General features: G+C 40.6%; 1 protein-coding gene across 2 annotated transcripts in view; it reads left to right on the forward strand.

The window, feature by feature from the left end:
- Window positions 1-12,976, forward strand: part of arap2 (ArfGAP with RhoGAP domain, ankyrin repeat and PH domain 2) — a 79,450-nt gene that overhangs the window by 16,798 nt on the left and 49,676 nt on the right. For both annotated transcript variants that reach the window (XM_053233666.1, XM_026936678.3), the window contains exons 8-11: window positions 2,115-2,235; window positions 7,518-7,696; window positions 10,146-10,252; window positions 12,008-12,207. In XM_053233666.1, coding sequence (XP_053089641.1) covers window positions 2,115-2,235; window positions 7,518-7,696; window positions 10,146-10,252; window positions 12,008-12,207 — 607 coding nt within the window. The remainder of the gene's footprint in view (window positions 1-2,114; window positions 2,236-7,517; window positions 7,697-10,145; window positions 10,253-12,007; window positions 12,208-12,976) is intronic.

Genomic DNA, 12,976 nt, shown 5'->3' on the forward strand with positions numbered 1-12,976 from the left:
TCCGCCAGGCTTGCTCCTGGCAACATTTACAAATTATTGCTCATAATAATGGCAGAACTCAGAACTCTGAGCGTGATCCAAAGGGACTGCGATATGTGTTTGGTCTATTTTTGCCTGCAGTGCCTCAGCATTGCCAATTGGTGTCTCTGTGGCTCCATAGTGGAAATGAAGCAATGGCGTTTTGCAGTATGAGCAAGGTTAAAGGCAAAACAGCCCTCCGTGTAGAACCTGTACAATTAGGCTGGTGCAGGACCTGTTCCACAAATCCTAATCTTAACCATTATGAAATAAGTGGTGAATTTGGTCTTGGATCGATGACAAATGATTCTGTCCGCTGGCACAAATTACAGCACTCATGTAGTATCTCTCAGCGCATATGCATAGTATTTCTTTATTAAGCAGGTCTCAGAGCTCCGTCTTATAATGTCCTCCTGTCATGCATGTTCCGCATTGAATCACAGCAAAGTGCTTACATGCAGAATAGTGAACTCACATGTACACATGCTCACACAAAAGCACATTGTGCACACAGTTTGTATGCAGGGCTGAATGCAAACACAACTCAATTGACACAGTATTTGTCATAATCTTTTGTCATATATCAAATGTCAAAGCTCATTCCTATTAAATAAAGGCACATCCACAATCCTTATGCACTTGTATGTTGGTGTTATGTATCGTTTGTCATCCTACACAGGGCGCCTCTAAAACTCATTATGGATGTTTCTCGTGTTTACACATTCGCTCGGCACTTCAGTCCTGTCCCTGTGACCTCAAAAATAACAATTAAAATGTGTAATTAACGTTAACCCAGATAGCGCCTAATTATCGGCACTTAGCTTCCGAAAAGATGCGCTCGTTTCTCTTTTCACTCATCCCTCGCTCCTCTGTTCTTCCCCTCCGTCCAAATTTAGATGGAGAGAGACTCATTAGAATGCTGCTAAGTTCGTGGCCCTAGCGCCGTAGCAACGGGAGAAGTGCTAAATTGGAGAGAGAGAGAAATCCCACAGAAAGGAGATGGCCGCCCCGTGCCATAATTAGGGTTAGCTGTAGCCGCCACTGTTAACATCATGCCTTAATTTGTGGAGATGGCCCTCTCCATGACCCCTTTTTCCCCCCCTCCCTTGCTCACTTTTTCTTTCTACCTTGTGCAATCGTTTGTTTGCTACCTTCACTCTCCCTCAGTTATTTCCTCGCAATATGTTTGCTGTCAGCCCCTCTGCTTCCCATTTGTTATACATTTCTTCACTTTCTGCACCTCTCCCACTGTGCCTCTATTTCCCTTTTGTGCTCACTAAGGAGGGAGTCCCTTACTCAATCATCTCTGCTATTTCTGGATAGAGAAGACCAGAAATAGTGCAAGGTCATGATTGTAATTAAGAGGCAGATGGAATGTACGAATCAGTCTCTCTAGCAAGATTAAAAATTCACTTGCCCATAGTTCATGTGTAGGGGAGATGGAGCTGCCTGCTGCTGCTGCTGGTGGTTTCATGATGGAGAAATTACAGACAGATCTGAGGCTCAGGTTATAGGGTACAGGGCCGACTAGTGATCTCTTTTGCTCTTGAGTTAGTCTGAAGCATGCAGAGAGAGACCAAATACCCTTTTCCCTTAACAGGCAAGCCATCTTTCCTCCCAGCATCCCTGTGAATCTCCAAGCTGTAAATATGTGAGAGGTTTGTTTGCTGGAGAGGGATCCTAGTTTTAGTATTCAGACCAGCTATATACCTGTGTGTGTGTGTGTGTGTGTGTGTGTGTGTGTGTGTGTGTGTGTGTGTGTGTGTTTATGTATGTATTTTTTTTTTTTTACATAGAGCCTGAGCACACGCAGGAATTTGATCCAAAGGATGTGTAAGTGTGTGTGTGTGTGTGTGTGTGTGTGTGTGTGTGTGTGTGTAAGAGCGTGCGTGTGTGTGTGTGTCTGAGTGTATCTCCTATTCCATCACTCTTTTAGCAGATGTATGAGAGTTGGATTTTACTCTTCTGTGAAGTAGATGCCAGTGGTGTGTGTGTGGGTGGAGTATGAATGTGATTTTAAAGTAGCAAGACTGAATCTCTCTCTCTCTCTCTCTCTCTCTCTCTCTCTCTCTCTCTCTCTCTCTCTCTCTCTGCAGGAGATGTACTCTAAAGGACTGGTTTCTCTCCTAGCTGTTAAGCAGGTGCGCTCTGTGGGAGACAATAAGTTTGAGGTGGTCACCTCAATGAGAACCTTTGTTTTTCGAGTTGAAAAAGAAGGTGAGACTTTTCTATTTATCTCTTGCTCGTCCTTATTCACAGCCTCTCTTTCATTCCTACTGTGTCTTCACTCCTATATTTTCACCCAGATTCCCCCTCGGGTGGCACGAGTAGTTAAACTTCAGAACTTTCTCACTCAGTGGTGGTTCTCTAGTAAAGTAACAAAATAAACCTTTTTTTTGTTTTATCAATGGCCTGGGTGCAGAGGTGTTTTTCTCAAATGTCTCAGATTGCCATAGTGATCTATTTTTTTAATCAAATCCTCACAGATTGATATTCCTTATAAAAAACTGACTGTGAAAAGCCTTTACACTCTGACAAGTTTAAAGGAATACTCCAGCTATTTAAAAAAAATAATAATTTGTGTCTGCTGCTTCTGTAAAATATGGACCATTATCACAGACAATAATTTCAACATACCTTCCCGTATTTGTTTCTTCCTTTTCATATACCTATTAATTTGAAACTATATTATAATTGAGTCTAAGGGCAGAACTTTTTGCTATTTTGGCCTGCGCTGTCTGATGTCATTTACCAGTGGCTGTGAATATATCTGCTTTAACAAAATAGCAAAAATGCTAACTGTACCAGCACAAGCTAACTAGCCTGTAACAACAAAGATAAAAACAAACAAGAGAAAATCTACTTCTGTAACTCCCTACCTAGCCAGTACACAGAGACAAAAACCCCAAGCTCAAGCAAAATGGTGAAAATGGCTTGGACAATTCAACACATCCATGCAGGGAGTATTTAAGTAAGCAATTTTAAACATGATCAACATTTACCAAAACTTCTTTTTAGTTCTTATCCAAGTTTCCAACACTGGAGCAAGACAGGAAAAAGTCATTTCAGTTATTTAGACATTCTCTGAATTTTTATAGTGTCCACAAATTTTAGTAACGCACATTCTTCCCTGACTTATACATATTTTGAGCTTGGAGCTTTAACCATGTCGTATTATGCCTTCCCTAATGTGTTTTTAATATACTGTAAGGCATTTCGTAATATGATTTTAATTTCATATTTATACAGCTTTAGTTTACATAGAAAATACAGAATGGTAAAGTGTATGCCCCTGGACAAATATGATACTCATTACAGATGACTTACGGAATTCCTGAAAATGTTCTACAAAAATATGTTTATTGGAATCCAGTAATTCTACTTAGGCTTCCATTATGAGTAAGTTTTGAGTAAACTAATTTTCTGTTCTCTGTACAGAAACATCTGTTGAAATGCTTGTTGGTAGCAATCGCACATCCAGTTCAGATATGGTAGATGGGAATGCAATCTCATTCACACCACATCTCTTCCCTCCTGTTTGCTGTGCCATCACTTTCTCTCTTTCTCCCTCGCCGCTCTTTCTGTCTCTCTCCGCCAGACATTCTCAAACAGAATGGTGTGTGCTCTTCTCACTGCTCATCTCCTTCGATTAGCCGGGGCCTTGTCTGGTTTAATGAGAGCTTTACTCTCCTCATTGCCGCTGCTTGGAGTCGGCCAGCCAACAGAGTGTAGACACGCTTCATGCTGAGCCGTAACACGGTGCTGGCACAGTGACGACAAAGATGATGAAGGATGATGATGGCGTGATTTTAAATATGTGCATTAAATGTCCTGCCCGTGTGCATTATTGTCAGTCAGGGTTGGAGGGGTTTGCTGTGAGTGTTATTTATATAATTCCATGATGTCTTGCAGGGAAAGTCAGCGTCGGCCGTGAACGTGCCAATTTATAAAGCAAATAAAAGCCCGCTCTCTACATCAGGACTTGTCAGCATGCAGGACGTGTAGCTCCCGACTGCAGATTAGAAAGCCAGTGCTATGGCTTTGGGCATGTGGTAAAAAATATTTATATATCTTGTTAAAAATGTATCTTTGTCTCTCTGATATTGCGACCTATGGATCTATTCGAATGCCCCCCGTAAGTGTAGATGAGGGCTTAGCAAAGCTTTTTCATTAGTGGCAGGTCTGTGTTCTGGACGGAGAGACAGCCTGGTCAGCTCATGCATCTTTAAACAGCTTTATACCAGACTGAGAGAGTCATCAATCTTAAGACAAACACAAGAGATGGAGGAAAAGAGCAAGGGAGTGGGTGTAAGGGTTGGAGGTGGACAGAGAAAAAGGAAAAAGGCCACGATTGAGCAGAGAGAGAGAGAGAGAGAGCGAGAGCCAGGGAGCACATAGTGAATAATTTAGATGCATAGGAATATGTATGTGTGTTTGGGATCGTCCACAGCTGTGCAGTGTTTTTGCCAGGCTGCAGGTGTGGAGGTCTCCCCAGGTGAACATCGGCGACGCAGAAGCAAACTTTATAGCGTTGTTGTGGTATTGTGACTGTAAACCATTTGTGTGGAGGGAGTGAGAAATAAGCACTTTCTAAAAATACAGCATCCAAAAGTTCCCAGACAGAAACACCCACACGCCAACGAACACACAAACACACACCTGCCATGAGTATCATTTTTGTCCATGGGCGTACACCTTGCTGCATATTCACATTGTTTGCTCAGCTCCCACTGTGTGCTCTATTTCAAGTAAAGCTGCATTGAATGAAATAAAACTCATATTACGGAATGCCTCATAGTAGATTAAAAACACATTAGGGAAGGCATAATACGACACGGTTAAAGACCAACCTGCATTATTTTGGCCTGAATTATTGATGCTTGTTAAATAATGCAAAAGCCTTGATTTGTCGGAACACCCACAGAACACTCGCTGGGAACATCAGAGATTAGTCAGGATTCTCACGCCCAGTAGCAAAATGTCCTTTTTTTTAAGCTCTTATTTGCATATTGTGGAATTTGGTGTTATCAGTGAGCTATAGAAATTATTACACAATATTTTTTTCAGTCCAAATGTCAGTGGTCAGTGTCTACCTGTGTGTGCTGCTGTGTTTATTGTAGGGCCGAAAGATATGTATAAAAAGAGTACATTGTGATTATATTGCTACGCATTGCAATTACGATATGCCTTTGCCTATGTGCTAAAACAAACTGATATGTCAAGGTTAAAGGCTCATCTGCATTCATTTATCGCATTTCATTTTTGGATCACACACTATCAGAAAAAAAACCCTAAAATGTACCATTGCTTGTGACTGGAGTGATGCCCTCAAACATATGTCTCTTGTACTTTTATTATGTATCATTCACCTGGGAAAAACTCATTAAAGGTACAACTGTGGACCATAAAAACTGAGTATGTAGCTTAAAAAGATATTGAGTTCAAAAGATACATTATATTCATTTTTACAGGTGAAAGGTGCAAAATATACAAACGATGTCCCCTTGAGGGTCACATTGCAGTGATAAGCAGAGGAACAGTTTATTCATAGTGTTTTATTCCTTTTAAAGGTGCAAAAGTCAAAGTTTCTTATTCCTTATCTGTACAGATAACCTGGAAAATATGTAGAATGTTGATTAAAAAAAAAACCTGATGCATTAAGCCGTGGCCTTTGCAAAAACGTATTAAGTGGCTGAGAAAACCTATTTGGAACACTGACTTTCAGTCCGATAGATCCTTGGGGGCGGAGCTTCATGAACTCGCTCAAATGTTAGACTGTTAGACACCTAGTCTTGGGGAAGGGGGGTGGGGAGACTAATCTTACCTAATGCTCCTTTAAACCACAGCAATTTGCCAATGATTACATTTTTTAATTTGTAATTTTTAACGATTTATAGTTACATTTAATGTTACATGCGTCAAGTTGGTTCCTGTTATTACTTATATTATAAAAGCTATAAACAGTTTACCTTCACCAGCCTTTTTTTTTCTCTCTCTCTCTTGATGTTAATAAGACAATGGCTAAAAGCTTGACCATTAAATAATGCTGACACTGGAGACTCCTTCCATAAATGTTAAATAAACATGTCCTTGCAGAAAACTTCAGCATAACAATGATTATTACTTTATCTTTGTTATTATTATGTGGAGCATCTTCCATACAGGTGCCAATGAATGAGTCGTTACTATAGAAATGACAACGTAGTAGAAAGAGCGCATTAATATAAACCTGTGAATTACAGCTGACTCTACTGTCAGAGGTGCTGTTGTCGTAACAACCTTCTGACCATTCTGATTCGAGAATTCAACAGCACTGTGATATACTGCGATAATGATTTACAAATGATGTGCCATCCTGGTTTACGTGATAAACTAAACGGAACAGATCAGTTTGAGCTGTGTTTGTTATTCCTGCCTGCTCATGCAGAAGGAGCAGGTCTAAAACATATCCCTTCACGTGGCAATAAGCTGTGACATGCCAAAACCTCGCTGTGAAGTGGTGAAGAGGGCGGAGGCTCCTGGCTTTGCAGGAACATCAGCACTGAATATTAGCTTGTTGGCACTGAGTTAAACCGCAGAGACTCCTTGGGCTAGGCATTCTTGTGCTTTGTGTTTTAGCCGGTTGGCACTGATTAAAAATAGGTTTGCTTTGAATCCTCTCCAGGGCAAAAGCCTGGCACACATTATGCTTCTGATCACATTCAGCCCTGTTGTGTATTAGTCAATCTGATGTATTATTTTGTTGAAAACTTGATTTTTTTTTCAGACTGCCGTCCTGTAGCAACAAGTCTTAACAAATTAAATGTAAATTTTTTTTTTTTTTTTTTTATTCTGTCTGTGGACAAGACTTGGAATGTCCACAGCAAGTCAAGTATTCTCATGAATTAAGTATATAGTGTATTAATATAATCTACTCCATTCTCTCTTACTTTCTTTATGCTTCTGTCTCTCTCTCTCGCTCTCTCGCTCTCTCTCTTGCTCTTTGTCTGACACCAGGTGTTGTAGACCTGCATAGAATGGGGGCATCCAGCTGTTAATATTTCTCAGCTAGTGTGTGGGAGCCCCTGTGGTCCCATTTAAACCAATTTCAAGGGACATCTTCTGCTACCCGCTTCCAATCAACTCGCACACACACACATGCACACACTCCCCAATGAGACACAAGGGCTTTTTGCATGCAGGCTTCATTTGCAGATTTTGAAACTTTGCAAAAGTATGCCACGCAATATCAGGCCTCTTCCCTTCTATTTAATTCCCCACTGCCACAATGTCTCTCTATTCATACACAGGGAAATGTGTATAAAAAAAGCATATAATATATTTACACATGTATGCACTTGCATACTGTTCACCTGGGAGGATGAGACCCAATATAACTCTGCTCTCTCAGTCTCTATCTTTCTCTTTCTCTCTGATGTGTGCTTATATAGACACACACACACACACACACACACACACACATTCTTAACAGATTTACCTCCTGTGTGTCACACCCTCAGGAGAGCGTCAGGAATGGCTGGCGGTGCTGCAGGCTGCTCTGAAGTCTCGCTCATCCGTTTCCCACACGCCTTGTAAGCTCAGCTCCAGCAAGAGCGGCTACGTGGAGCTGCGCGGCCACAAAGGCAAAGTCTACCTCAGCCTCATGGGAACCAAAATCCGACTCTGCAAAACAGACCAGGTAGCTTTTTAGTTCAGTCGCGCATTTGCTATCACATTCCTGTATTCAAAACAAAGCCTGTTTTATTCCCCTGCTTTTTTATGTGTGCAAATGTACTTGTGCATCCACTGTGTATAAGGCAAACCAGCCTAAAGGACAAAGATTGTGTGCTGTATCTTATATAAACACACACACACACATTTGTCTTACTATTCTGGTGAGGACCTTCCAAAAGGAAACTTTATCTCTCTTTTTTTTTTAATAAATAAAAGCTGCAGTTTTTGGGGGGAAAAAAAAGCAAAATGTTCCCCCAAGGTTGAACCTGTCAGATATTCCTGTCCTTCTGGGGACAATTGGTCCCCACTAAGGTATAAAAAAAATGTCCACACATACACACACTGTATCTGCAGTCACAAACAAATGGTTTCTTTTTCCAAATGAGCTAAGACTAGGAGGATGATTCTATATAACCAGCACAATCTCGCTCTCATTCTCATTCTCATTCTCATTCTCACGTTCACACGTGCGCTGTATATTATCTTTTCCTTTCATTACTTTCCGCATTAGATTGAAGAGAGGTCTTTTGTCTTAATTATGCAAGGAAATTTCTCTTCGTCAGCTAATTGATAGGGAGAAGGCGAGGGCGAGCAATAAGAAGTAGAATAAATGGAAATTGATTGCATTGTTTTTGTTTTAAATCTTCTCCACAGCAAGCACAATGTCGCACTGTGGGAGAAATAGAGGGGAAGCGGGACACGAGAGCAGGGAGTTAGATGGAGGGAGACAATGATGGAGAGAATGTTGAGGAAGGTGAAGACAGCGAGGGGGAATTGAAGGATGGAGAGAAGGTGAAAGAGCACAGAGATGGAGAACGAGGGAGGGAGCCAGAGAAAGAGTGAAGTGGGCGACTCTGTTCATGTTCAGCGGAGTGGAGTATTTAATTTAACAAGATGAACGAGCTCGCCGCTAGGTCTCTCTATTCCCTCCCTTTCTCCTTGGAGGGGAGGTTGCAGTCAGCTCTGCTGCCCTGATCAGATGTCACCCTGCGCCTCCCCACGGGAACCAGAGTCACGGCAAACAAACAAAAGCAGCCGCCGCTTGGCCCCCGTTTAGTGCCGCATCGATCCTCTGCTCAGCTACCTGCTCAAAGCCCTGAGAGGAGGCAGAACTCAAACAAGCATCAGTGTATGCAGGGTTACATTTTAGCACAGCAGACCATTAGTCTGAAAGTTTTTCGAGGTCTATGGAGATATCTTAAATCATCACGATCATTTGCTCAGTGGACCTGTGGAAAGATGTGTAGAAAAGCAGGATGTTATAGATCCTTTCATTAGGTTAAAAACGGCTGATGATAAAGCAGTGGTATATTGTAGGGCTATCAGAACAGATTACATTCTTCAAAACTTAATGCACTTCACACAATTGAAAGCAAAAAAAAAAACCAATGCAACTTTTGAATATTAAAGACTCATAGTAATTGGAGTCTTTTTAAGGCTCAAATGGTGTCCTATTATTGGACATATGATGTACTATGCAGGTTCTACAATGCCATTATGTTATATGCTATGTAGTGAGCATATGTAGAGAATAGGAAGTGATTTGGAATTCAGCCACATTAGTGTGACGAGATGATGGTCAAGTCGATTGTTTTACATGCATCTCAGTAGTGTAAGAAATTTAGCTAAATATCTTTTATATACGCAGCTCATCAGCTGTGATGCTGGTGAATATTGAGTTGGATAGCTCTACACTTTATTGATCTACGATCTGTGTTCACAGAAGTAGTGAAGTGTGCCTAACCTGTGCCTAAAATGTGCTTAACCTTAAATGTGCCGCTCCCTAATTTGACATGGCCGATTCCCACCCAGTTGGCAGACTAACACGTGCTTCCTCCAAAACACATGAAGCCAGCAAACTGCATTTTTTTAGTGCTGCTGCTCATGCTGTATCACCGGACAGTTCAACACACTCAGGGGACGGTGCGATCAGCCCTCTTCTACATACCTGAACTCACAGATGCCCACGATTGGCTAGTGTCATAGTGATTGACAGGGGAAAGAGAGTATGCTATCCCTTCCATCCAGAAAGTGCAACTAATTTTGCTTTCTAGTATATCTGGCCATGGATGGCTGTGGCACTGCTGGGATTCAAACTTGTGATATCTGGATGACAAACGAGTCTATGTTCTTTCAGTATTGCATAGACGGAAGCATGTAGAATTTTAGTGTAATATGGTGGCTGAATCTGTATGGACGCATAAATTGTAAATAAACGTGCTTATGTTTCATGTTTTTAAGTCTCCTGTGCACATGTGAGATACTACAACACACTGCTTAGCCCCTCCCATGCTTTTGTGCTGAACTGTCCTGATACTAATTTTTCATAGTTATAGATTAGAATAATTAGGGAGAAAATGATGCATGACTGAAGCAACCTACAGCGTAATGTTTTGAATCTGATTCTGTTAAAGGACTTCAACACTGGATTGGCTATCACCATGGTGGACCTGATGAGTGCCTGTGTCAAACATGTAGACCGCAGAGGCTTCGAGATCAACACCCCTTTCAAATCCTTCTAGTGAGTGAATCTTTGTGTGTGTGTGTGTGCGTGCATGTGTGTGTATTACCTGGGTGCTTAAGTGTTAAAAAAAAAATCACCAACTTTTTTTATTGAGATAAAACAGGTAGGTAAATCCCTTAATAAATTAATAAAAGGCATCTTTATAAATGACCTTTAAACCTTTATAAGCTTCTTAGCAAGCTTCTTTAATATCAATGCCTTTTGGCATATATCCACAGAAAAGCTTAATAATCATGTTTTTCTCTCAAGGGAATGGCTTGGAGATTTTATGTACTTATATAGGTTTGCCCAAATGGACTAGGAATTTACCCATATGTTCTTGGAATTTATTTGAAAGCATTGATTTTGATGCAAAGGATGTCAGTATTTAAACAAGACCCATCATTTTCCTTCTATTTTGGGGTTAGAGAACTTGTAGGCAGTAGTGTTAGCTAGATAACATGGTGTAAATGTGAGTCAAATGTACCATAACACTTTAAAGTCGTGACGCATTTGGTGTATCGCTGCATTGATTTTGGTGTTGAGGAATTTTCTGGGAGTGTGTGGGTGAGAACAGGAGCATTTCCTATTTCAGTCTATCAAAGTATCATTGTGTCAGAATCCTACCCTCTAGTTTAAATAATCTAGCAGAGCAACTTATGGAAAGTGTGATTAAAGAGCAGAATAAAATTAACTCGTGCCAAATGAAAGGCTTTGAAACCGTCTTTGTCTGTACTTTAGAGTAACCAGAGTATGTGATAGCTGAACTCGATGGTGTGAGATTTATTAGTGCCAGATGAAACACTTCTGATCCTTTTTCGACTTTGTTTTGGTAACACTTCTTATAGTCACTCCCCCGCTGTGTGTGTATCTCTCTTTTTTTTTTCGCCTCGAACAGTTCCTCGCTCATTACTGTTCTGTTTCTTTGATACGGCAATTGGAGCCACTTTCACTCGTTATTGATCTGTTTTCTCTTTCCTTCCTTTACCCTTTCCATTCCTTTTTCAAGCAGCAGCTTTGCTGAAGTAGTGTTGATACACTTTGACCCCTCATGAACAGACATCTTCTGCATAGTGTCTGTTGGTGGTCGTCTAATCCATAATCTTTGGGCATGTTTTTTTGGCTACACGCTTTTATGGTTGTATCTGACTGAACTGTATTGGTTAATTTTTTGGGATATTTATTGATCTGCTTGTATGTGCTTGCTAACTATCAAGGGATGTGTGAGTAGTTCAGTGTCAGCATTGTCAACATAATTGGAGTTTATTGCTAAAATGAAGCATCAGAAATAAATTCTTGTCTTGGATCGCTTGGATTCATTAAATCTAATACCGTGGAGGTTCTGGGAATTAAAAATTGATTCTGCATCCTGACTGCTGAGTAGATAGTATATTTGTAGTGCTTATTTGATCACTGCAAATCATGGCGAAAGCACTTGTGAAAGAGCACATCCTTTCACAATGAAGAGCATGTTACATGAAAACCCTGTCATAGACACTTACAGTAGCATGGAGAAGAACTATTACTAGCTTTCAGCCTTAGGACTGTCTGTCTCTCTCTTTCTGTGTCTCTCTTTTTTTTTTTTTCTTCAGCTGGCTTTAACATGCATTTTCTTTCCGTCTTTCTCGCTCATCCCCTCTTTCTGTCCTTTTCTTGGATCATTTTGCTGCTTCTTCTCTTTCTCTCTTTAACAGCTTTCATTAAAGACCTTCAGCTGGTTTATAAAATACAAATTAATAGCGAGGAGTTTTTAAAAACAATCAATCATTTCAGTTTCACAGCTGAGTCCGAGCGGGAGAGAGAAGAGTGGATCGAGGCTGTGCAGGAATCAATTGTTGAAACTCTGTCCAATTATGAAGTGGCCGAGAAGATTTGGTTCAACCAGTCGAACAGGAGCTGTGCCGACTGTCGAGCTTCCCATCCTGAGTGGGCCTCCATTAACCTCGGAGTGGTCATCTGTAGAATATGTGCAGGTACACACATGTCGAACAGCACATGCACACAAACATGCACGCACACTCTTACGCACTTAATGTACACGGCATATCCAGTAAAGAACTGACCTCTTGAGCTATATTTATGATTTTATGCATTACGTAAATCACAGAGATACAGGTCAAAACCTTGTTCCCACTGAAAAAAAATCAGAAGGGAAAAAATAAATGGTGTTGGACTAGTGGTGGTGTACTCTTAAGGAGATTCTGAAACTTGAGCATGAGTTTACTTAAGGTTATATTCTGTGTATTATGTAAGTGTGTGATACCCTCAAATTGGACAAAAACATCCAGTGACAGAAAGTTGTGTTGTTCTGACTCAATATTTCAGCGTACTGGATGAGAAGGGATGCGTTTCCTATATGTTTCTTGTAATACAGATGCAGATAGCCTCAAATTAAAGCTGACATTCTGCACTTTAACCTCATTTTATTCAGTGTTTCATTTCAACATGCTTCAGTCGGGAGCCAAAACAAAAACATCAGTCATTGTCCAATTAGTTGCAGACTGCATTGCATAATGCTAAGCCATGGTGGAGTTACCATGGTTACAGTGATTTATTTTATCAAATATGATTCACTCAATTTCCTTTTCTGATAGAGTTGGCACTCTTTACACAGTCTGGAGCATATAGTGTTAGCTGTCTAGAGTATAGTAATCATAAATTTGAATACATTTCTTAACTGTCCATATTAAAAGAAGTAAAATTGAGCCTGCCCTTTTCCAAAGGTTGTGAAGCAAAGCCGGT

The sequence above is a fragment of the Pangasianodon hypophthalmus genome, chromosome 4, assembly GCF_027358585.1.
Source record: "Pangasianodon hypophthalmus isolate fPanHyp1 chromosome 4, fPanHyp1.pri, whole genome shotgun sequence".
Taxonomy (NCBI): Eukaryota; Metazoa; Chordata; class Actinopteri; order Siluriformes; family Pangasiidae; genus Pangasianodon; species Pangasianodon hypophthalmus.